Genomic DNA, 24,233 nt, shown 5'->3' on the forward strand with positions numbered 1-24,233 from the left:
ATCTTGATGATGATGATGATGATGATGATGATGATCATTTTTACCATTTTAAATGAGGATGAATTAACTCGCTCCCAAAGGGTAGAAACCGGAAACGACCAAGTGGGTCATCTGTGCGTCCGTTAAGAGACATAACGAAGCGACTCAGCTGATGATAAATGATCATTTAAGACACAATTTATGTGAGAATTTTAGATATTTTAACATCAGTCTCCAATTTTGTGTCAATTAATACCAAAAATCTGATTTATTTTACTTGATAATATCACAGATTATTGTCCTGGTTCTTCATTTCTAGCTTTTGGGGGTGAAGCTGTTAATACAGATGCTGAAAGTTGTTGTTGTTTTTTTTAAATATCTTGACGTAAAAATGAGACTTAAAAAAATGATATGGAAAGTATTTGGAGAAGTAGAGTGAGTGAGATATAGATATGAAGATGATGGGGACAGACAGAAAGAAAAAAAGGAAGGAAGGAAGGAAGGAAAGGAGGGAGGAAAGGAAGGGCGTATATAAAGAAGAGTAATCAGCAGCAAAAATCTCTCTCTCTCTCTCTCTCTCTTGTGTGTGTCTCATAGCTCATACTGTCTTCTACATAACTTCAGATGTGAGTATTAAAAACAACATATTTATTGAGGGGGAATCACATTTTTGACTCATGTTGCCTTCAAATGATCCAGAAATAACTCCGTAAGCTTTGGAAATAACTGCACATCAGCGTAATATGACTCACAATGCCAATAAATAGGAAACAGTATGAGCTTTCAGACAGTTTTAACTTCTACGCTGCTCTCTTTAAAAACTTTTAGTAGGACTATGACTGACCTCTTTCTCTCTTCCTCTCTCTCTCTCTCTCGCCCTCTTTTTTTCTTTATTCATCACACATAATGAAGCACACAAACAAACCCACTACTCATTTTCTCCCACAAACCCACTGGTGTCATTACTACTACTACTAGTACTGCTGCTGCTGCTATACTCACACTGCCAAGATTTGGTAAAGTTAGTTAATACATTAGTTATATTTTCATATATTGTGTTTAAACTGTGATAAGAGGGGGAATTGTAGCAGCAGATTTAACATTTTCTGCCTTCTTTATCTTGTTAAAACCACTGAAAATGGGTTAAAATATGAAATGCTGAACATATTGAGCTGATAGGACAAGTTAAAGGAAAGGTTCACAATGTTTTTAAGTGTCTTAAAACAGCAGTCAGGTGTCTAAATGAAAAGTGAAAGTGTTTTTTTCCTGGCTGTAATCATTCCTCCTGTTCATACTGGCCATTACAAAGTATTTAAACGTTAGCGTGAAGCAAATATGATGTATATTAAGTTGATATCTGACACATTTACAGTCTTTTTAAGCACCAAATTCCCTCTTTGTGTTTCCCTGTTGATCTGTGGTGGATGTATAGGAACAAAAAGAGGGACTTTGGCACTAAAAACACTGTAACACTGAAAGATATCTACTTGATTTGAAGCTTCATATTAGCTTCAGATCAACTTTTAAATACATTTTCTACTCACTAGGTTTTTTTCTGGAGCTTTCAACCACATGTCAGAATCTCCATCAGCTGACTTGAGTTTTGTCAGCGTGAGATTTGGTTGAATGATGCAGAAAAAGTGAGCTGTTGGGACCCTTTCTTCATAAACAGTAGGTAAACATGACTGATGCTAATGTTTACTAGTAACTGTTACAAGAGAATCAAATTATAATGAAAGCTAAGAAGATAATTATAGTTTTATCTGTTAAAGTGTCATGTATGTTGTATTTTTGCTGAAAGATATCTGCTTGTTTTGACTCATTTGGACTTTGAAGCTTCATATTAGTTTCAGATCAACTTTTAAATACATTGTTTTGCACCAAATGAGGACTGTAGATTTTTATCTCCCATCACTTTACATTGTAAATTCATTATAAAATGATCTTCTAATGGTCAGTATGAACAGGAGGAATGATTACAGCAAGAAATAAATACATATTTTTGTGTTAATTTGGGCACCTGACTATTATTTTAAGACAGTCCCTCCTTTATTTGATCAGTTCATTATTTGTCATTTATCCAGTACAGCTGGGGTAGATAACACACAGCTTATATTTTCATATAGCTCTTATTTATTTAATAATACACTGATTTTATTTATTTTTAAAGGGCAGTTTTTATTAATCATATTGCCCTCTGGTGGCTTAGTATAATGTGAATTTATTGATATTACTTCACAGTAGCTAATGGTAACTACAACTTACCTGTGAATGATTAATCTTAATGAGGAAAAGGAGATAAATTGAAAGTGTGTTTTAAAATAAGTATATTTATGTGAGGAAGCTACAAGCAGCCAAGCTATGTTTTTATAATAGAAATAAACCTGATTAATATGTGTGTCATATAAAAGATTAAGGTATACAGCTGCTGTTTGTGCCTGTGTGTTGTTTTTTTGTTTTTTTTGGTGTGGAGCAGAGACGACGCCCGACTGTGTTAGCATTTAGCAGCTGGTTAGCCTGTTAGTATCGAGCTAACCCTAACCCATTGAGATAACCCGTTAGCATTGAGCAGCTGGCTAGCATTTAGCTAACATCGAGCTATCCCGTTAGCATTGAGCTAACCCAACCGCCGCCATTACCGGGCCCTGAACGGGGAGGGGTGTTTTGTCTTTTATTCTCAATTTAACACTTTGATCTTAACCTGAGCTTTCTATTTAATACACATATATCACACTGCTCATTATAAATATTTATAATCCCTCCTAAAATCACGTCTACGTCGTTGAAATCATCGGCTAACTTTTTACCGCAAGCTAACGCGATAGCTACACACACACAGCTAGCATCAGAGAGCTAAACATTAGAGATGCTTTAAAATGTGTAATATATATTAAATGTATGTAGGTAGGCGGGTGTGTGTGCGAACCTTTTTGATGTTGTACACACGGGTCAGCATCCCGACGCCTCTGTCGTTGAGGATGGTGAGTTTTTCAGCCAGTTTTTGCTGGCTGGGTTGGATCACTCCCCGAGACATCTTCAGCTTTGTGTTGTGTTCACGGGGTTAAAAAAGAAAAATCTGCTAATTAAAGTCCTGGAAAAAAATAATATATAATAGTACACAAAAAAAGGTAAAAGAGAGGAATAGAAGCAGTGGGTTTGTGTAGTTGTTAGATTTTTTTGTCGCCCATGTTCATGACAGTGCTCCACCCCTCTTCTTCTCCTCCCTCTCTTCTTCTTCTCCTCCCTCTCCGTCGCTCCTGCTCGGTGTGTTTTTAGGGGATGAGGAGGGTTAGGGAATGAGGCGTTCAGGGGCTCCTCGTTACAATCAATACACTTGGTTTGAAATAAAAAGTAAGACATATATAGTAAAATAATAATAAAAAATGCAGATGAGGTAGAAACCCACTATCTTAAAATCTATCTCAATAAAACCTAAATAACTATATAAAACCATATCAACTAGTTTGGCATAATCTTACATTATAACTTTTTATATTAAATAAAGGTAATGGAATAAAATTGTTCTAAATATTACATTTTATCTGGGGAATCATGTCAATCAGGAACCATTTACATTTTTTTTTTAAATTAAGTAGTTATTAGTATACGTACACATAAATACACTATAGGTGGATAACATATTTAATATGTATCATTCTTTTGTGGTTACACCATTTGACATTTACAGGAGCATTCAGTCTTTTTGTAGAAAATAGTGCAAATGTCATTTCAAATGACATAAAACCAACAAAAATACAAAATGTACATTTTAATAAACCTGATGTTGCTTTTAAGATAATATTTTAGATACTTTTGAATTGCTCATCTTACCAAAGTCTACATTTGGTTACTTTTTGATTACTTTTCTAATTAACCAATGTTTTCAGCTGTTAGGGTAAATGTTCCCATTAAGCACCAACATCTAAGTTCAGCTGTTTTTCATGGATACTGACATGATTTAAAAGGGAGATCATTTCTTATAAAGCAAGATTTATCTCTCATCTGAACAAGTATTTATTAGTTTTATTACTTTTACTGCATTAATTAACATTAAGCTCATAATATTCATGTTTTAAAAAAAAATTGTAAGTAGGATATTATTTTTACATTATTATATTAGTATTTTTTAATTAAGGATGTGAATCTTTCTTCCACCACTGTCCATTTCAGCCTAGTGAATCATACAATTTACTATTTTACCCAGAGTACCTGAACGCATCATCGTGTTGACGCAGCTTCCGACTCAGCTGTCAGTTCAGCCTTTATTATTCCTGCTCCACAGCCTGTGTTTCTCCCACATATTCACCCTGTATTAACACATACAGCTGCAGTACTTTTACATCCAGACTTACACAAACGATGATCTAGCTTTCTTGGGACTGCTCGCTTGAATTCTGCACAATTACAAAAGGTAGGTGCGCGAAATAGTGAAAGAAAAATGTAAAAGCTGCATGATCTGTTCATAATCAGCCATTATCTACTTCTGTTACATACCTCAGTGTTAAATCAAGACTTTATAATGTGTATTGAAGGTGGCTGGGAGAGTAAATGTGCCTCAAAAAGATTTAAGGCTGCAATAAAATCGTGCAGCATGTATCTACTGTACTGCAGTCTGAGCATGCTGTCAAACTCTAAATATACTCAATAATACTGTAAAAGTGGTTTATTTTTTGTTCGAGTAAATGAGAAACTGTAATGCACCTTTACATCTAAACAAAAAATCTAAATATTAGTAGTAATCTGTTCAACTCCCCTCTGAAAACTTTTTGTGTTTCTTGCAGCTGCTGTCCTGTTGACCTCCTCCCCTCCCCTGCTGTGATGCATTCACTGGCTCAGGAGATCCAGGGCTTCTCCAAAAGCAACCTGAAGAAACAGAGCACCTATGTTACCACGGTGATGGGCAGGAGGATGCTGGAGAGGAGGAGTGATGAAGGAGACGGAGAGGAGCAGGTTGAAGAGCTGGTGGAAGGGAGTGGATGTGGATTTGTAGAAGATGAAAGACTGGACCTTCAAGTTGGTGTCATTAGACCCTTTTTACTACTAGGTAATACTGACTACTTCATTTATTACTACTAGGTAATACTGACTACTACAATTATTACTACTAGATAATACTGACTATGTACTGTACACTTAACTTGTATACTTTTACCATTATTAATCTATTACTTCAACTAGTACATATGCTTATATATACTTTATAATATATATACTGCATTTACAGCAAGATGTACTGGTTCTACAGCTACATGGATTACTATGTTTACTACTGCTGCTACTTTCAGCATTTTTTGAGCACTACTACAACACTTCTCGTTACTTCTCCTAATAAATATCCAACTACTGCTATTACTACTGCTGCTGCTACTACTGCAACTACTACTTCAACTGAAACTACTGCCACTACTACAACTCTTACAACAGCTATTATTAGTACTACTGCTACTACTAACAGTATAATATGCAGTTCTTCAGGTGGTACTACTATACTATGACTATGACTAGTTCAGCACAGGGGCTATTTTAGACCCTTGTTAGGGCTGCTCTGGCCTCCTTAATTTGATCTCATCACCCCTAAAAAAAAAAAAATAATTATTGTATGTATGTATGTATTTGTAACACCTGCAGGTCACTGTATATCATATTCTTATTAGGAGCTGAGCCCCCTTAAAGGAAGTTCAGTTGCCACTATTTTTAGTACTACCAGGGGTAAGGAGAGTATAGTCTTCTTACCCCTGGTAGTATGTTGTAGTCATGACTACCACTACTCATGACTTGGATTGTATTTATGTGAAAATACAAGTACAAATGTGTTGTTTTTTAAAAGTTTTTCTGACTAACAGTTCAGTCACTATGAAAGGTCTCATAAAGTATTTTGATCATTTTAATGAACAATTAAAAAAAATACCTTTCCTTTGCAAAAAGATTGCATTAAAAAAAGGGGGAAATTACTTTAAGTGAAATCTACTGATTTTTTAAGTGTAAGGACTAAGGTCTGATTTTAAGATCTTACTTATTTTATATATAATGTATATATAATATGTAAAGTACTGTGATAACTTGAGCTTACTAGCATTTTCCATGCTTCCTTTTTTTTATCATATTTAACAGAGCTGTAACTAACTATTATTTTCATTATCGATAGATAGATAGATAGATAGATAGATAGATAGATAGATAGATAGATAGATAGATAGATAGATAGATAGATAGATAGATAGATAGATAGATAGATAGATAGATAGATAGATAGATATACTTTATTGATCCCAAGCTGGGAAATTACAGTGTAGCAGCAGCATTACACAGACACATAGTGGCGATACAGTGACAATAACAACATATAGTATAAGGATATAAAGAATAAGAATATAAGAAAAACAAACTATACATACTAAAATAGCAAAATATAAAGAATAAACTATCCGATCTGAGCAGCGCCAATCTTGAAAATTTCAGGTGCATGCTGGGAAAAATAAAAACACAGATTCTACTTATATGGGCATCAGGAGGAGCAAGAGGCGCCCTCCTGAACCTGTGAACCAATCAACCTGTCAATCATGAAGTAGCCACGCCCTAATGCATACCCTGCTTTATCGTCAAATATAGAATCAGGGAGGCCAAAATGTCCCAAATGAACATCATACTGCATTGAAGAAGGCTTTAAACTAGCGATTGAGACCATAAACACATTTTGAAAACGTTTACTGAGGTTAGAAATCAAGTGAGAAGTTGGTGAATTCTCCATTGACTTGTATAGAGACGGAAGTCCTTTTGACACCAAAACGGTCGCCCCCTGGTGGCCTTTTGATAGAATGCAGTTTTAAGTTACTTCCGCTTTGGTCTCAATTCAGAGGACCAGAACTCCCCGCCTGTGTGCAACCCACAGATATTCAGTTTGCTGTCATAGAATAAATAAAGAAACCAGACAATATTCACATTTAAGAAGCTGCAATCAGAGAATTTCAACAATGAATCAATTAGCAAAATTGTTGCTGATGATCTAAGTATGATACTTTGGTCACGTCATAAAAGATAATCATAAATAAATATACTACACTACTACTGCGATCATTAATACCCCCCCCCCCCCCCCCTTCTACCAGCTCTGCAATAATACAACAGTACATTGATTTAGATCACTTTCACTCCTGACTCATTAAATCCATGTTACAGAGATATTATAGCATGTTTGTAGAGATCTGGTTGCAGTGGGGAAAAGCCTCACTGGAGCTTTTGTTTTTTTTTAGTTCCCAACAGTACTGCTGTAGTATGTGTGAGTGATACATTAGTAATAATATAATAATACACTTAATTTATAGAGCACCTTTTATACAAGGGATGTAGCTCAAATGGCTTTATAGAGAAGAATAACATATGATATAACAACAGCAAATAAACAAATATACTAGTATTCTAGTCCATAAAGGTGATTGATGATAGTTTGTTCCTAATAATAAATAATTAAAGAAGCTAATAAAGAACAAAATCAATGTCATTATTCTTGAGTTAGTCTCAGGGAACGGGGGGAGGGAGGGGGGGGGGGGGGGGGAAATCTACGTTGACACCTCCACATGTCAGCATGTATCCGACCCCCGCTGACGTGTCCTTCAGCCTGACATTGACCCCCCCCCCCCCCCCCCCCCCCCCCCCTCCTCGCTGAGATTTCCCTTCACGGCAGGAGAGAATCAAAAGAGGAATCTCTCAGCAGGGATCAATAAAATATTACATCTGTTAGACTCATTAGAGGGTTAGACTCTTTCTCTATACAGCAGGGTTAAACTGCTGCTCATTTCTACCCAAATATGAGCTGATTTATTCTCTGTGTCCATCTCATAGACTGTATATAAAATGAACGTAACATCCGTGACGTCTCCCATTGGTTTGTGGACTGCTGCTTGGAAGCGAATAGTTTCACATCTGAGCAGCGCCAATCTTGAAAATTTCAGGTGCATGCTGGGTAAAAAAAAACACAGATTCTACTTATATGGGCATCAGGAGGAGCAAGAGGCGCCCTCCTGAACCTGTGAACCAATCAACCTGTCAATCACGACGTAGCCACGCCCTAATGCATACCCTGCTTTATCGTCAAATATAAAATCAGGGAGGCCAAAATGTCCCAAATGAACATCATACTGCATTGAAGAAGGCTTTAAACTAGCGATTGAGACCATAAACACATTTTGAAAACGTTTACTGAGGTTAGAAATCAAGTGAGAAGTTGGTGAATTCTCCATTGACTTGTATAGAGACGGAAGTCCTTTTGACACCAAAACGGTCGCCCCCTGGTGGCCTTTTGATAGAATGCAGTTTTAAGTTACTTCCGCGTTGGCCTCATTTCAGAGGAGCGGAGCTCCCCGCCTGGTCCATCTTTATTTTGGGTGATGGTGCACAGTGACATCGACCTGATGATCCTCTTTTTGAAAGGTCTGCAGTAAATCAACCGTGTTAAAACTATAGTGACAGGCTTCTCTAATACTGTCAGACATACTTCATGTTTTCTTCTTTTATGTCCGAACCTGTTTCAGACTCATTCAACTTGGCAAGCAGCTTTCTGTCCGTGAAGCTCTTGTCACAGTTCTCATTTCATGTCAAATAAAATAAAAAAAGGCTTTGAGAGAGCAGATGTGACTTCCTGCCTGCATACTTTAGTGCTTCACTGCTATGGTGGCAGTATATCTAAAACTCTTAATGATCATTATTATATATAATTAGTCAAACCAAAGAAAATGATTGACCCATCATTTTGAGAATCAATTAATTATTTATCAAAATCTTACTTACAAAGCCCAAATGCCAAACATCTGATGGTCCCAGCTTCTCCAATGTGACAGTTTTCTGCTTTTCTCCGTTTTTTTATGGCTCTACTTTTCTCGATTAATCTACTATAATCTACTATTATGGAGCTTTCGATCATATTGCGCAATCTTCCCCCACAGATAGAGTTTTCCCTGGAAGTAGATGTTAATATTTCCATTTTTAAAGGAGCATTTTAAGGACTTCTCGTCTATTTTGGCTTCAAAATTGAGATTTAAAGTTCATTCTTGACCTCAGAGACACTTTTCATGGTAACTAGGCAACCACCATCTACTGAGGAAGACTATAATAAAGACGAAAAGCTACTAATAAACTTTGTCAACTAATGAACTAACTTACTATGTTACCAATAAAGCATTTAATAAGTGAAATTAGTGTAAAGACTAAATAAATACTTGCCATCTTGCCTTCTTTATCAAGCTATTGAGATCAATTTAACACATTAAAAACAGCAAAAATTAAAAAATATAAGCAGGTTTTATGACTAAATATAAAATTAAAGGAGGTTTTAATAATCTATAAATAAAATCTGTTAATTAATAGGTTAAATGCAGGTCACATTAAGTTCAAAGATGACCCAAATGCATTTTTTAAGTATGTAAATACCTTTTTGTCCCATTGCTTCCTAGATTATAATATGACTAATGAACTTTGTGATGAGATCATTCTGTCGACTACTGTCTCAATAAAGCAGTAAGTGATAAGTAATAAGTGAAATGAGTGTAAAGGCTAAATAAATGTTCCATCCTGAGATCAATTTAACACATTAACCCTCCTGTTGTCCTGAGTCAAGGAAGGAAGGGAGGAAGAAGGAAGGGAGGGAGGGAGGAAGGATGGAAGGGAGTAAGAAGGAAGGAAAGGCGGGAGGAAGGAAGGAAGGAAGGAAGGGAGGAAGGATGGAAGGGAGGGAGGAAGAAGGAAGGAAAGGAGGAAGGAAGGAAGGGAGGAAAGGAAAGAAGGAAGGGAGGGAGGAAAGAAAGGAAGGGAGGAAGGACGAAGGAAAACAGGAAGGAAGTTAGGAGGGAGGGAGGGAGAAGGGAAAAAAGGAAAGGAGGAAGGAAGAAAGGGAGGAAGAAGGAAGGGAGGGAGGAAGGATGGAAGGAAGTAAGAAGGAAGGAAAGGCGGGAGGAAGGAAGGAAGGAAGGAAGGGAGGAAGGATGGAAGGGAGGGAGGAAGAAGGAAGGAAAGGAGGAAGGAAGGAAGGGAGGAAAGGAAAGAAGGAAGGGAGGAAAGAAAGGAAGGGAGGAAGGACGAAGGAAAACAGGAAGTAAGGGAGGAGGGAGGGAGGGAGAAGGGAAAAAAGGAAAGGAGGAAGGAAGGAAGGGAGGAAGAAGGAAGGGAGGGAGGGAGGAAGGATGGAAGGGAGTAAGAAGGAAGGAAAGGCGGGAGGAAGGAAGGAAGGGAGGAAGGAAGGATGGAAGGGAGGGAGGAAGAAGGAAGGAAAGGAGGAAGGAAGGAAGGGAGGAAAGGAAAGAAGGAAGGGAGGAAAGAAAGGAAGGGAGGAAGGACGAAGGAAAACAGGAAGGAAGGTAGGAGGGAAGGAGGGAGAAGGGAAAAAAGGAAAGGAGGAAGGAAGGAAGGGAGGAAGAAGGAAGCGAGGGAGGAAGGATGGAAGGGAGGGAGGAAGAAGGAAGGAAAGGAGGGTAAAGGAATGAAGGAAGGAAAGGAGGAAGGAAAGAAGGAAGGAAGGAAAGAGAGAGGAAGGAAAGAAAGAGAGAAGGAGGGAGGAAAGAAGGAACAGTCAAACCGACGGGTTCAATTTGACCCACGAGGACGACAAGAAGGTTAAAAACAGCAAAAATTACAAAATAAAGCAGGTTTTATTACTTTAAATGGCATTTTAAATAAAAGTTAATAAGAAGTTATAAGATAAGTATGTATTTGCCCTTTGTTTGCCCATGTGACACATAAATAAATAAATAAAAATGCCCCCGAAAATCCTCCATCATCTTTCACATATATGTCGATTTAAATCTTCTCCTTCTAACAGAGATGAGGCGTATCGGGGAGGGAAGGAGGAAGAGGAGGAGGATGAAGAGGGGGAGGGGGGGGCTTATTTTCCAATCCGAAGTCTCTCTATCTGCTGGATTTAGATCCACTTCTCAACACCACGAATCTGGCATTACGTGAAAGTGGCTTAGCTAATGCAAAGAGTGGTAAATGTGGTTACTTTGAAGACGGCACGCTGTGAGCCGCTGCACAGTTTATCCACTCTGTAAATCTGGAGGAAGGAAGAACCCCCCCTTCCCCCCCTCCCTCCTTCCCTCCCTCCTCCACCACCATCATCTTCCATTTCCTGCCCATCTCTTCCACTTAATTATCCGTCTCCTGCTATGTAACACCACCACCGTCGCCGCCGCATTCATGGGGGAAGAAAAAAAAAAGAGTTATTTGACAAATTGAACGTGACATTTGTTCTCTCTGTTTTGACTTTTTTTTCCTCGGTGATTATCTGCTTTTTTTTGTATCTTCTCTCTCTCTCACTTTATTTCCTGCATTTTTTAAGTCTTTGCCCCCTTTGCTTCTTTCTCTCCTGCATTAGTCACTCAAACTCTTGCTGTCATGAAATCGCTCACGCACTTATAAAAAAATCATAAACTTCCTTCTTTTACAAGCTGTACATAATATTCAATGTTTATTTCAGCACGTTTCTTAAGCCCAGTTTAGTGCACACTATACACATTCCTGTTTTATTCCTTCCTTCTGTAGCTTTAAGCCATTTTATTGTTAGTTTCTGCTGACTGATATCTTCCCTCCTCAGTGCTGCAGCTGTTTGAATGTTTTCCTATTAAGTGATTTAGCTCCTGATATCCTGCAGCCTTTTGCTTTCAGCTGTTGAACTTTACACAACTGAATTTGCTTTACAACTCTTTATCTATATAGAGTCAGATTGCACTGCATAAAACACTAGTTTATTTTCTAATTAAGCAATTAATAATCTAGCCTATAAAAATGTCATGAAAAGCTTGCCAGAACACAAGGTCACATCTTTATATTGGATCATCAGCCTAAAACTAATAAATATTCAACTTTTAATGCTAAAAAAAAACAGAAAAATAACATTTTAGAAGATGAAAACAGCAAATATTTGGCTTTTTTATAGTATGATTAATGACTTAAACAATCAAGCAATTATCACAATTGTTGCTTGATTGATCAATTAATCAGTAAATCACATTCAGCTGTGTTTAGGAATAAAAAGTCTTTGCACAGCATCGCTATTATCATCATCAGAGCCCTGATAGAAGAGCTGAATTAAGTGCTAAATTTGGTCTTTTCTCATATAAAAAACAATAAAAGGGGGATAAATATTCATGTGAAGGAGAGGGAAAGAAAGCGGCATTTGATCATTTTATAACTGGGTAATTACTGTTATCCTGTGGGAAGCATTTCCTTAAAACTAAATGCTCTCCTGTCTTCTCTTCTCATTGAGTTTTTTTTGTTTTTTGTGTCTGCTCTCACAGCCTCTCAGGATGCAGCCCACGACATTGACACCCTGCAGAGATATAAGGTCAGTACACAGGGATCAATAGAGCGGCCATGCCCTTGCCTTGTTGCGATCGCATGTAGCAGTGACACGAGATTAGAGGCGGCCATGTAAAGGCGTGCGTCTCCTGCGGGGTCGTGGGCGAACAACCAGCCAATGATGGCCGGAGGAGGCTTTCTGTGTGATTCATGCAGTGACAATTTAGCTCAGTAGAGGGAGTAAATGATTACAGTAAGTCTCAGCGCTGCTCCTCCACATCAGTGAAATGTGACTACTCCTCTCCTCTCTCTCTCTGTCTCTCTCTCTCTGCAGTGGCTGCTGCCGGGCACGAGCATATTGCTGCCTGTGTGCAGTGTGTGTGTGTGTGTGTGTGTGTGTGCAGGGTGATGAATTGGAGAGATTACACAAATACCTTCACAAATTCCTGTTTCTGCAAATGAAACCTTGTCTGTGTAATAATAACATAACTAACCCGAGGTTCCCAAATAGCTATTAAAGCTCAGGAGACAATTTATAGAATTATTATCTGTTCTTACCTGTAGAGTTTCTTATAAGCATTATTGCAATGAAAAAAAAAGGTGTTTTTATTTAAAGGTGGAGTTTGTGAGGGGAGATCAAATTAACCCTTAGGTCATAGGTATTTGCTTTTCCTACCTCTTTGAGGCCATGACAACATAAAACATGGATTTTTTCTTCTCATTAACCCTAAATTTGATGTTTTACAAACCTCATTCAGACCTCATTTGTTCAAAACTATTTTAAAAAACATGTTAGAGACTCTTTCTGTTCATGCACAAGTTGAAAAAATGAAACTCAACTTCAAAAATGTCTCCATCAAGATCTCTTATGTCAGCAGTGATTTGTGTTATTCTTCGTTTATACACTAAAGCACAACCTGTATCTATAGCAACCATAGAACAACCTGTATCTATAGCAACCATAGAACAACCTGTATCTATAGCAACCATAGAACAACCTGTATCTATAGCAACCATAGAACAATCTGTATCTATAGCAACCATAACACAACCTGTATCTATAGCAACCATAGAACAACCTATATCTATAGCAACCATAGAACAACCTGTATCTATAGCAATCATAGAACAACCTGTATCTATAGCAACCATAGAACAACCTGTATCAATAGCAACCATAGAACAACCTGTATCTATAGCAATCATAGAACAACCTGTATCAATAGCAACCATAGAACAACCTGTATCAATAGCAACCATAGAACAACCTGTATCTATAGCAACCATAGAACAACCTGTATCTATAGCAACCATAACGCAATCTGATGGTACAACTGGTAACTTAAATGGGTTAATTAGATTTAGTTTTCGACCAGATATCATGACATAAAGTGATTGAGCAGACCTACAAAGGGTTAAACAACCCAGTTTTTGGCCTTATTGTGGTTTTTGATCATATTTGGTGATATGATGTTTACATGAGACACAGAGAAGCCTGTTTATTCAGCATCCTGTTCTTATAATTATGATATAATCCTTGTTTCTGACTCCTCAACTTGACTCCCATTGGCTGATGCATGTATGAATGTACATCAGGGGCGATTCTAGGATCAGACCTTTAACTCCCTGCTAAATGACTCATTTCACTGGATAACATAAATTACAACAAGACATATTAACACATAGTTGAGTGGTCTACTATAATAATAATAATGGTCTCTACACTCTAAACACTCTAAACTCTACAGAGAGCATCCTAAGATAGTTAATGAACCCTGAGGGAAAGGCAATATTAATGACAGAACTATCCAAAGTACATTAAATCTGTTCAAATAAAATCATTTGAACCTGTTTGTCACATCTCTAACAAATTCGTGCTTGAGCATCCCTAAAAAGGGTCTAAAATTGCCACTAATGGACATGATTGGTTATTTTTTTAAACATATTTTTGGGATTTTTCTCTGCTTCATACCCACCTTATTTAAATAAAACAGTTTGTAATGTGTTTCATGATTCCCCCGATGAAGGCCACGAGCCAAAACACATTATTTAGCCAAATAATGGTCGCTGGCGTCCTTGTTAAGTTTGACCCAGTCTGGTATTTTCTCCAGTTTTTTGGATAATTTGGATAATTTACCAAACTGCTCCTCCTGTAGTTTATCATGTGTTTACCTCAGCTGTACACCTAAAATGGGGCCTAAGGGAAGGGCAGACAGAAGAAGACAGGTGACTGACAAACACAGATAAAGGCAAGGCGCATTTCAACACATTCAAAGTGCTTTACATAAAACATAAAATGCATCAAGACAGGATATAAAAGCAACACACGGCAACATAAAAAGACATTGAAATAAAGCTGAAATAGAGTAAAGACAAGATAAAAACAGGAGAATAAGAAGTTACAGTGCCGTGTGAGATATTAACCCTAACATTTAGATTGAATAAAAAGCAGTCGCACACAGAAAAGTCTTCAGTCGTGCTTTTAAAGAACGGAGAGTTGGAGCAGACCTGCAGTCTTCTGAGAGTTTGTTCCAGATGTGTGGAGCATGAAAACTGAATGTTTCTTCTTCCATGGTTGGTTTTGACTCTGAGGACAGAAAGCAGACTTGTCCCAGACCACAGAAAGTATTTTGACCATAGACTGTATATAAAATGGACGTAACATCCGTGCCGGTTTGTGGACTGCTGCTTGGAAGCAAATAGTATCAGCGCCATCTTGAAAATTTCCAGTGAATGCCGGGTAAAAAAATAAAAACAGGGATTCTACTTATATGGGCATCAGAAGGAGCATGAGGCGCCCTCCTGAACCTGTGAACCAATCAACCTGTCAATCACGACGTAGCCACGCCCTAATGCATACCCTGCTTTATCGTCACATATAAAATCAGGGAGGCCAAAATGTCCCAAATGAACATCATACTGCATTGAAGAAGGCTTTAAACTAGCGATTGAGACCGTAAACACATGTTGAAAACGTTTACTGAGGTTAGAAATCAAGTGAGAAGTTGGTGAATTCTCCATTGACTTGTATAGAGACGGAAGTCCTTTTGACACCAAAACGGTCGCCCCCTGGTGGCCTTTTGATAGAATGCAGTTTTAAGTTACTTCCACGTTGGCCAAATTTCAGAGGACCAGAACTCCCCGCCTGATTTTGACCCTAAACCATTCAATGCTTTAAAAACCAACAGTAGTATTTTATAGCCTAGGCTTTAATAGACAGGAAGTCAGTGTAAAGATATGGCTTTTCAACATAATACAACTCTTGCTGGAGCTTTTGACCTTTTTTTGACTCCTCGACACCCAACTAAAACTGTCATTTCCTTACTGACGATGACGAATCACCACGATGAAGAAGGATTTAACCAGTTTGTCTTCTGGCTGCCGCGACTCTGCTCAAATCTTCATCAAATCTGTCATCTGCACTACCAAAGTCACGCATTCCCCCCCCTTTTTATTTCAGCGTGTACAACCCAAATTACATCATTAATCATCATCATTCATTCATCGGATTGACTGACTGGTTCCTACATCATTTAATTTGAGGATGCACCTGCGAACATGGCGGAGGATAATCAGAAACATGGATCAGGTGTTCAGCCGTCTCTATCGGAATGTTTGCACACAGAAACATCACATCCAAGTACAACATCATAAATATCTAACTACTTATTCTTTTTTATTATACATTAGTTTAGTGAGATGTGTCATTTTAGTCTGTTTTTAAGTTGTCTTTTTAGCTTCTGGCCGGGGGACATCAGATCAAATGCAGAAGCACCTCGACCCCATCGAATTTATGCAGATGCTGGTGGCCTTGGAAGTCTTAACCGCTCGAAGGAGAAAGGACCGCACACAGACTCGCTCGTTTCATCAGCTTCTTCTTTATTCAAACGGCATTATGCTGAATCAAAGCCCAACATTGCAGGGGCCAAAACCTTTCGGGCATAAGCTGGAACGCTGGGCTTTGATTCAGCATAATGTTGCTGTTGAGGAAACAAGCGAGTCTGTGTGCGATACTTCTCTCTCTTTCTCTCTCTCCTTCAAGAACAGACAACAGATGAAAATTGATGAGCAATTACCACCGTTGCTGTCAAATAGGCTACTAAAGTAAAATACAAGATGAATAAACCTGTGACTAAATAGCTTAAACACACTCAATTAGTGGTGAAACATGTTGTGAAGCAGCCTGTGTTCCTATTAAACTAAAAAAAAGCTTTGTTTTTAATTGTGAATAAATCCAATGAAAAGACAAAAAAAAGCAGCACTCTCAATACTTTCTGATTTCCCTCATCTGTCGTTGTAGTCTGCCTGAAGCTCACCGGTTTCTTTTGAAAATGTAAATCCTTAAAAACGGGTCACGAATGTCTAATTTACTCAGCTGGGTACTGTAGTTTTTAAGCAAACACTACTCAGACAGGAGTGAACTGTGTGTGTGTGTGTGTGTGTGTGTGTGTGTGTGTGTGTGTGTGTGTGTGTGTGTGTGTGTGTGTGTGTGTGTGTGTGTGTGTGTGTGTGTGTGTGTGTGTGTGTGTGTGTGTGTTCATGGTAATGAAGGGGGAAATGTCAGCCAGTGCAACCTCACTCATGTTTTTTTTAATAGTTTTTGGACAACAATGGAGCGCTGCTGCACGGAGGAATAAGAATATATCAAGATTTATATGCAGACAATACTCGTTAGTTGGTTTTTTTGACTTTTCATGAGATTTATTAGCAATAGAAATACAATAAATTAGCGTTAACTTGTGGCAAAGGAGTCGGTGTTAAATGTAACAAGCCGTGTACGATGCTAATGTGTAGAGGAGGAGAGGATGTCGCCCTCTGAGGTGAGTTAAATTTAAGTGAGAGTAGACAGATACTGCAAAATGAATTGGAGCCATCTGTCTTATTTTCTGTCCCCCGCTCTCTTTCCTCTTCATCTTCCCTCCCCTCTCTCTGTCATCCCTCTCTTTTTTATCACTCTTTGTCCTTTTTGCCTCTTCTCTCTCAGTCACATCCAGGTTGTGTCATGAGTTTTTATGTCTCTATTATTTCTCCTCTTCTCCCTGTCAGGTGTCTCATGTGCTAAATGTGGCCTACGGAGTCGCTAACTTGTTCCCGGATCAGCTGGTTTATAAGACGCTCCAGATTCTCGACCTCCCAGAGACAGACATCACTTCCTATTTCGGGGAATGCAGCGCCTTCATAGATGAGGCCCGAGAAAAGGTACAAAACACAAATACTTAAAATACTAAATTTGACTTAAGTATACAAGTATTATGTCAAAATAAATAGGCCCTGTCAGTCTTATAGGTTCATAAAGTATATAATTTAGTTCATTTTATTGATGAATGTATAATATATGAATTTAATTATTACACTTGGAGTCACATTTTTTAAGTATAAGTATTTTAATGATGCAGTTTCAGGTGCTGTTAATTGTAACTACTTTATATACTGTTGGGTAGTTAAATGAACCGTATAACAATGAATCATATTTTATGTGCTTATTATACGCTTTTAAAATGTTAATCTGATGGTAGTAATTAGTACATACAGCTATCAGATACATGTAGTGGAGTAAAAAACACAATATTTTCCTTTGTACATTTACTTTAAAGAGGACATGACGAATATTTCCAGGTATATATTGATATATTGATGTATTAATATAAAAGTAAAGAGGATGTATCACACATTTCCAGGTATATATTAATATTCTGGGTCTCTACTGGAATATCTTTGCATGATTTCCAGTTAAAAACTCCTTATTTATCTTGTACTGGTCCTTTATACAGCCCCTCAGTTCAGCCTCTGTCTGAAACAGGCCGTTTTAGCTCCTGTCTCTTTAAGGCCATCCCCCAAATGAGCCCACTCTGCTCTGATTGGTGAGCTCATGGAAACTCTAGAGGCCTCTTAAACAAATATAAGATGTTGGATTTTGCTCCTTTTTCTCGTTCTTTACTCAAAATGTAAACTTTTCAGATACATCTGTACATGTTTGAGCCCAAATCTGATCTGAAATGTAAATGTTAAGAACATTAAGAGTCCTTTAATACCCTCACACACCTACCAGAGGGAGGTAATTACCCAGCCAGCATGTCCATGTGGGCCCCATAAGGGTTAAATATGGGCTGCAAATATGGGTCCCACATGGGTTTGTCCACAGTTTCCATGGTGACCACACCTGTGTTTGCTCATATTGGCTTCAAGTGGGTTCTGACTGAGTTATATGGGGTCTAAGTGGGATCAGAATGGACCTTAATTGGGGCCCATTTAGCAAGCCCACATGGGCTTGACATGTGGGGCCCATGTTTCTGAAACAATATGGGGCCCATATAATTGGCCCTGTCTATTCCCACTCTATACCCACTTACATCCCTTATGGGGCTCATACAGTCAGATGCTTCACATGTGGGGCCCATGCTACTGAAACCATGCAGGACCTGCAAAATGTGCCCTGCAGTTCAAACCCCATGTCCAATCAGTACTCACGTAGCCCATATTTAACCCATATGGGGCTCACATGGACATACTGGCTGGGTAATGTCCAAAAACACATTGTCTCAAGGCGTGCTGGGAACTCCGCCCACCTATTCCCGGCACGCTCCAGTATACATATCTGGTACTCAACAAACAAATCATCACCAGTCACAGATAAACAGAAAGATTTATCCTTATTCATGAAGCTTTGAGGGAGCAGAGAGAGTAAATGCTTCAGATTTAACACTAAAGAATGTGTAAATGTGAAGAATGTAACAGTATTTTTTTGAATTTGGGTCAAAAACGCTACAAAAATGTGCACAAAGCTGCACACAAATGTTTTTAAGAAGTTGAAATATTGACATTTTTTGTTTTATTTTGAGTCACATTAGGAGAGGTCATTAAATGTCCAAAGTAAAACGTGTTTTCTTACTGCTCTGAAATGTAAAAATGGGTATATAAGGGTTATATATACAGGGAAATTACAGTGTTTCTACCATTTCAGAGCAGGAATTGTAGGGAGAGAGAAGAGGCGGAAATAGCTAAGAAGAAGTCAGCTCAACTTGTATTTGTAGCATGTCACACACATCATGCAGTGACAAGTGTCGTGTGTCAGATTGTAGCTCCGTGTTCCCGGCTTCCTTTGAAAATGACTTTAAATGTACATAATAGCCCCGTTACTTTGTCGCCGGTAGCCTGAACACACACAGTCTGATTCTACTTTCCTTCAGGAGGAAAATGCCTTCTTTTCTATCTGCAGGCCAGTTTGAAATGTGAGTGTGCACACACAGCTATTCTGCTACCTCAGTGTGATGCATTTAAACGCATCTACGGCAGTCGGGTTATCTGTAATTCAGCACAAAGGCAAGGTTGGTGGTCAGAATACCTATTAAAAGACCATGCTGGTGTCATTTAGAAAGTCAAAATTGCATCTGCTTACCCGTACTTTTCTTCAGCTATGCCACATGCTGTATGTAATCATTTTTTAAGGGATTATTTCCTGGCAGAGACTTGCATTTCTTCCAGTGGCGTGAGTGAATGTGTGTGTGTGTGTGTGTGTGTCTCTGTGTGTGTGTGTGTGTGTGTGCGTGTCAGGAGATTGACCGTAAGCAGAACATAATGTGATGTGAGCACTGATATGAAAACACTCAGCTCGAGCGCAATGAAATAACAGCAAAACAAGAAACTCTGACAAAACCAAATTAAGTCTCCATGTTCGCTGTGATGGATTATCTAGCTCAGGCAATTTTCAGTCTGCAGAAGTTTTTCTCTTGTTGTTTTTTTTTTTTTTTCTGAAAGAAGGAAAACAAGCTGATATGTGTAACCGTGGCGACTCTGCAGACACCAGCACAAATAATATGAAGGCGCACGGTCACATGTTTGATTGATAGAAACTTATAAAAGACTGATATCATTCTCTCTATTAGTGTGGCCCCTCTGTTTGTTCTACATTTGATTGTTTTCACCCAGGAGAGCAGCGCTGATTGGGTTATATTATGAGAGGAAAGCGCAGATAACAGTGATAATATGTCAATAATAGCAACCAAAGCCCCTCTACGTGTGTGCAGCTGAAGCTAATTTCAATCTCCTGTCCCCTGATGGATATTGATTGACGTCTAAAATAAAAATAAAAGTGCTTAGAGTTACTGTTTCCGTGCCGTTCCAGACAGAAAAAGAGACTTTAATTCTGCGATGGGAGGCTCAACGTTGAATAAAAAAGAGACAAATGTGTCAATAGAGCCGAGCTTCAGAACTGAGCCGTGGGCCTGCACGCATTGTCTAAAAATGTGACTGGAATTTTAAAAATGTATTTCCAGCCAGGCACTCTAGGCAGTAAAATAATTACATCAACATTAATATTAATCATATGGCAAATTCTGACACAGTCGTGCAACTCCCACAACCACAGACAGATTTATTCCGTCTCAACTTGCTCTACATGTCTGACGCTGCTGTAGGTTAGAAACTCTGCCATCGCATGTTAACATGGGACAATAAACTGTAAAACGCAACTATCATTTATTTAGGAATGTACTGCACTGAAGTACAGTTTTGATGTGCTTGTACTTTACTTGAGTGTTTCCATTTGATGCTACTTTATACTTTCTGCTCCACTATATTTATTTGACAGCTTTAGTTACTTTTCAGATGAAGATTTGACACAATGGATAATATAACAAGCTTTTAAAATACAACACATTGTTAAAGATGAAACCAGTAAAGCAGTGTGATTTCCTCTCCCATTAATCATCTCACCACCCCTCACATTTATCTGCTGACCCTTTGGAGGGGCCCCACCCCTAGGTTGGGAACCACTGGACTAAACTAGCTATCTGTATATAAAGTAGTGTAAACTAGCTCCACCTCCAGCAGCTACAACAGTAACATGCTGCTCTAACACTGATGCTTCACTATTAATAATCTAATGATGTCATAATAATAATATATCAGTCAGAGGACCAAACCACTACTTTACTGTAATACTACATACTACATCGCTCATAATACTGCAGTACTTTTACTGTAATACTGCATACTACATCACTCATAATACTGCAGTACTGTTACTGTAATACTGCGTACTGCATCACTCATAATACTGCAGTACTTTTACGTAAGTATGATATTTTATGCAGGACTTTTACTTATAATGGAGTATTTTTATTGCTGTATTGAAACTTTTATTTAAGTAAAGCATATGAGTACTTCTTCCACCACTGGTAATTTACTAGTTCTAACAATACTTACTTACGTTTTCCTGTCTCTCTCTCTCTTTAGGACGGTGTGGTGCTGGTCCACTGTAACGCCGGCGTGTCACGTGCCTCCTCCGTCGTGATTGGCTACCTGATGTTGAAGGAGGGGCTTCCGTTTGATGATGCGTACGGCCAGGTGAAGCTGGCGAGGCCTTCCACTCGCCCCAATCCCGGCTTCTATCGACAACTGCAGAACTACAAACCATAAGAGACTGCAAATTTATTTATTTTACAACTTTAAAAACAAGCCTTAAAAAACTAAAACACCCAAAGTCCAGCACACTAAAGTTGCCAAAGTTGCATAACTGTGATGTTTTATTATTAAGATTAAAGATGACGGAAATGGAGACAGATTATTTATTCTTTTGATTTTCCTATTTGTGTCAAAATTTGGGATTTTTCCTTTTATTTTGCAATAAATGCGATCACATAATCTTTTTCTTTTTGTGTTATTTTTAGTCATGAATGTATTTTTCTAAAATATAGTTGTTATCCTTTCTGTTGTTCTCCTGTCGACCAAGCAACGTTTGTCCTCGAGTCAATTTTGACCGTTAATTAAACCTAAAGTATAAATTATCACCCAATTCTGTGTTAGACGTTTTTAGCCAACTTCATTCAAACTTATTACCACATGTTACACATATTTATGGTCAATATGCCTCATTTAAATTAAGTTATACCTCATTTTAGGGTTAAAAAAAGCAGAAATTATGAATTATGAAATTCAGGATTTCAGAGGAAAATATGTTGATGAATTATCACAAAGTGGCACATGTCAAAGTTTAGTCATAATACAGTTTTTAAACCATTTCAAATATTTGAATGCCAGCACTTAATCACACCTGTTGTCCTCCCCCTTGGTTTAGTTTGACTGTTTATAATAAAAGATAAATTCAATTAAAGTAGTGATGATTATACAGTACTTGCAAAAAATGTAGTGTGTAACCATCCATGTGATTTTTCAGTAATTAGATTAAATAAATCCATATGTCTGATATAAAATGATATGGCATTTATTCCACAGTAGTTAAAAGGTGCAATACGCCACATTCAGCCCCACTAGATGACTGCAGCACCAGCATCTCAGACTGACATAAATATGTGCTGTTGACTCAATAAAGTTGGAAAAAAAAGAAGAAAGCAGCCCATGAATCATGACACTCTGATCAAATTGTCAAACTATGCAATGCTGATGAAACATGGATCAATATTCTGTTACTGTGTCGCCAATTTATCACCTTAAAATATTCTCAGAAACATATTTTAATGTACTGTTTATCTGCAAATTGGGAAAGTTTGTGACCAAGCCGCTCACATGCACGCTCACATGCACGCTCACATGCACGCTCACATGCACACTCACAGGCACGCTCACATGCACGCTCACAGGCACACTCACATGCACGGCTTAACTGGCTTCAAAACCAAAGAATAGACATCTCCGATAACAGCATAGTACAGAGTGAGTGTGACTTCATTACTGCACCATATCTTTACATAGCAAATAGTTGTTTGCTGAATGTCGTAATTTACACCTTCAAAGCTTCGTTAAGTAACTAATTTATCATTTAATTCATGTTAATTTCGGAGGCACTTGTTTTACTTTCCTGTATAGATTGTTTTTCTAATTACAGATGAACCAGTTTTCTTTTTCCTGAAGTACAACTCGATTTCTTTCTCTCCCGACTGTAAAAAAAAAAACAGGTTCGGCGTCAATTATAACGATTGCCCTCACTGCTGCGTTGTCTCTATCAATTTCACAAGTTTGCAAAGTTGATAGGCGAGCCTCGTTCCCTTGAAATAATTAGCTTGTAATTAGCTTGTTAGATAATGAGGGAGAATCCAGTTGGCTCACATGCTAATCAACAAAACACTGCTGGGATGAGCTCCTTACGCTGCAGACTCATCACTTTGTGTTGCAGCACATTAAGTATCATATCCTTTGTGTTCCTATGAGTAGATACGCTGTTCTTCACCCAGCTGGGAACATTTACTGATGAGTGTGATTATTGATTAATGTCCATATTATTGGGAGTTAACTGTGCAATCCATATAGTATGAGATGTTTATGCATTCTTAAATAAATCCAAGCTTTCAATTTGTAATACAGAAACTTAGAGAATACACGCTCTGGGCTACGTACTGTAATCTGCAATGCTACTGCAGAAAATAAGCATGAAGTTTATTGCCCCTTAGCAGAAAATGATCATATTTTAACTGCAGTTATGAATAAAAACAGTGGTAATAATGACAGTGAATTACTTCAGTAGCTGCTGATATTTGCCTGGTTTTAAAATTAAAAACAAAACATCAGCTTTTAAGGCTGAACTATGTTTTGAATTACTAGTGTTGGAGCACTTTGGTGCATTTTTAGACATTAAAAAAAACAGACTATTTTGCTTCAGGATGAAATATCAAACTGTCAATATCACCATTAAAAGATTGGATGGATTGCAATAAAATGTGTGTTCAGATATAGATATATAATCCTGGTTAAATCCTAATTATTTCAACGTCAATCCCCTGCATTTTTTGCATGGTGCCAACAGCAGGTCAAAGGTCTACATTTACTTGAAGGATTAGGATTAGCACATTCATATTTCCCTGATAATGTATCGCAATGACTGAAATAGCCTTCATCGTCATTGTACAGTCACCTAATGTATGCAATGGAATTGGGAGTGCCGCAACTGACAGATAACACAGATAAAAAAAACTAGGATTAATAATATAACACTATATAACAGAACAGGTGCATGCAAT

General features: G+C 38.0%; 2 protein-coding genes across 3 annotated transcripts in view; one reads left to right on the plus strand and one right to left on the minus strand.

The window, feature by feature from the left end:
• Positions 1 to 3,205, minus strand: part of nckap1 (NCK-associated protein 1) — a 48,064-nt gene extending 44,859 nt beyond the window's left edge. For both annotated transcript variants that reach the window (XM_062430455.1, XM_062430454.1), the window contains exon 1: positions 2,906 to 3,205. In XM_062430455.1, coding sequence (XP_062286439.1) covers positions 2,906 to 3,013 — 108 coding nt within the window. In that variant the 5' untranslated portion in view covers positions 3,014 to 3,205. The remainder of the gene's footprint in view (positions 1 to 2,905) is intronic.
• Positions 3,206 to 4,272: 1,067 nt separating this feature from the next.
• On the plus strand, positions 4,273 to 21,985 carry LOC133991893 (dual specificity protein phosphatase 19-like). The gene is made up of 5 exons (XM_062430493.1): positions 4,273 to 4,390; positions 4,761 to 5,023; positions 12,261 to 12,307; positions 17,308 to 17,460; positions 21,496 to 21,985. Exons 2-5 carry the CDS (start codon positions 4,798 to 4,800, stop codon positions 21,676 to 21,678), a joined length of 609 nt encoding a protein of 202 aa, XP_062286477.1. The 5' UTR covers positions 4,273 to 4,390; positions 4,761 to 4,797; the 3' UTR covers positions 21,679 to 21,985.
• The last annotated feature ends 2,248 nt before the right edge of the window (positions 21,986 to 24,233 follow it).

This window comes from Scomber scombrus, chromosome 12 (assembly GCF_963691925.1).
Source record: "Scomber scombrus chromosome 12, fScoSco1.1, whole genome shotgun sequence".
In the NCBI taxonomy this organism is placed as follows: domain Eukaryota; kingdom Metazoa; phylum Chordata; class Actinopteri; order Scombriformes; family Scombridae; genus Scomber; species Scomber scombrus.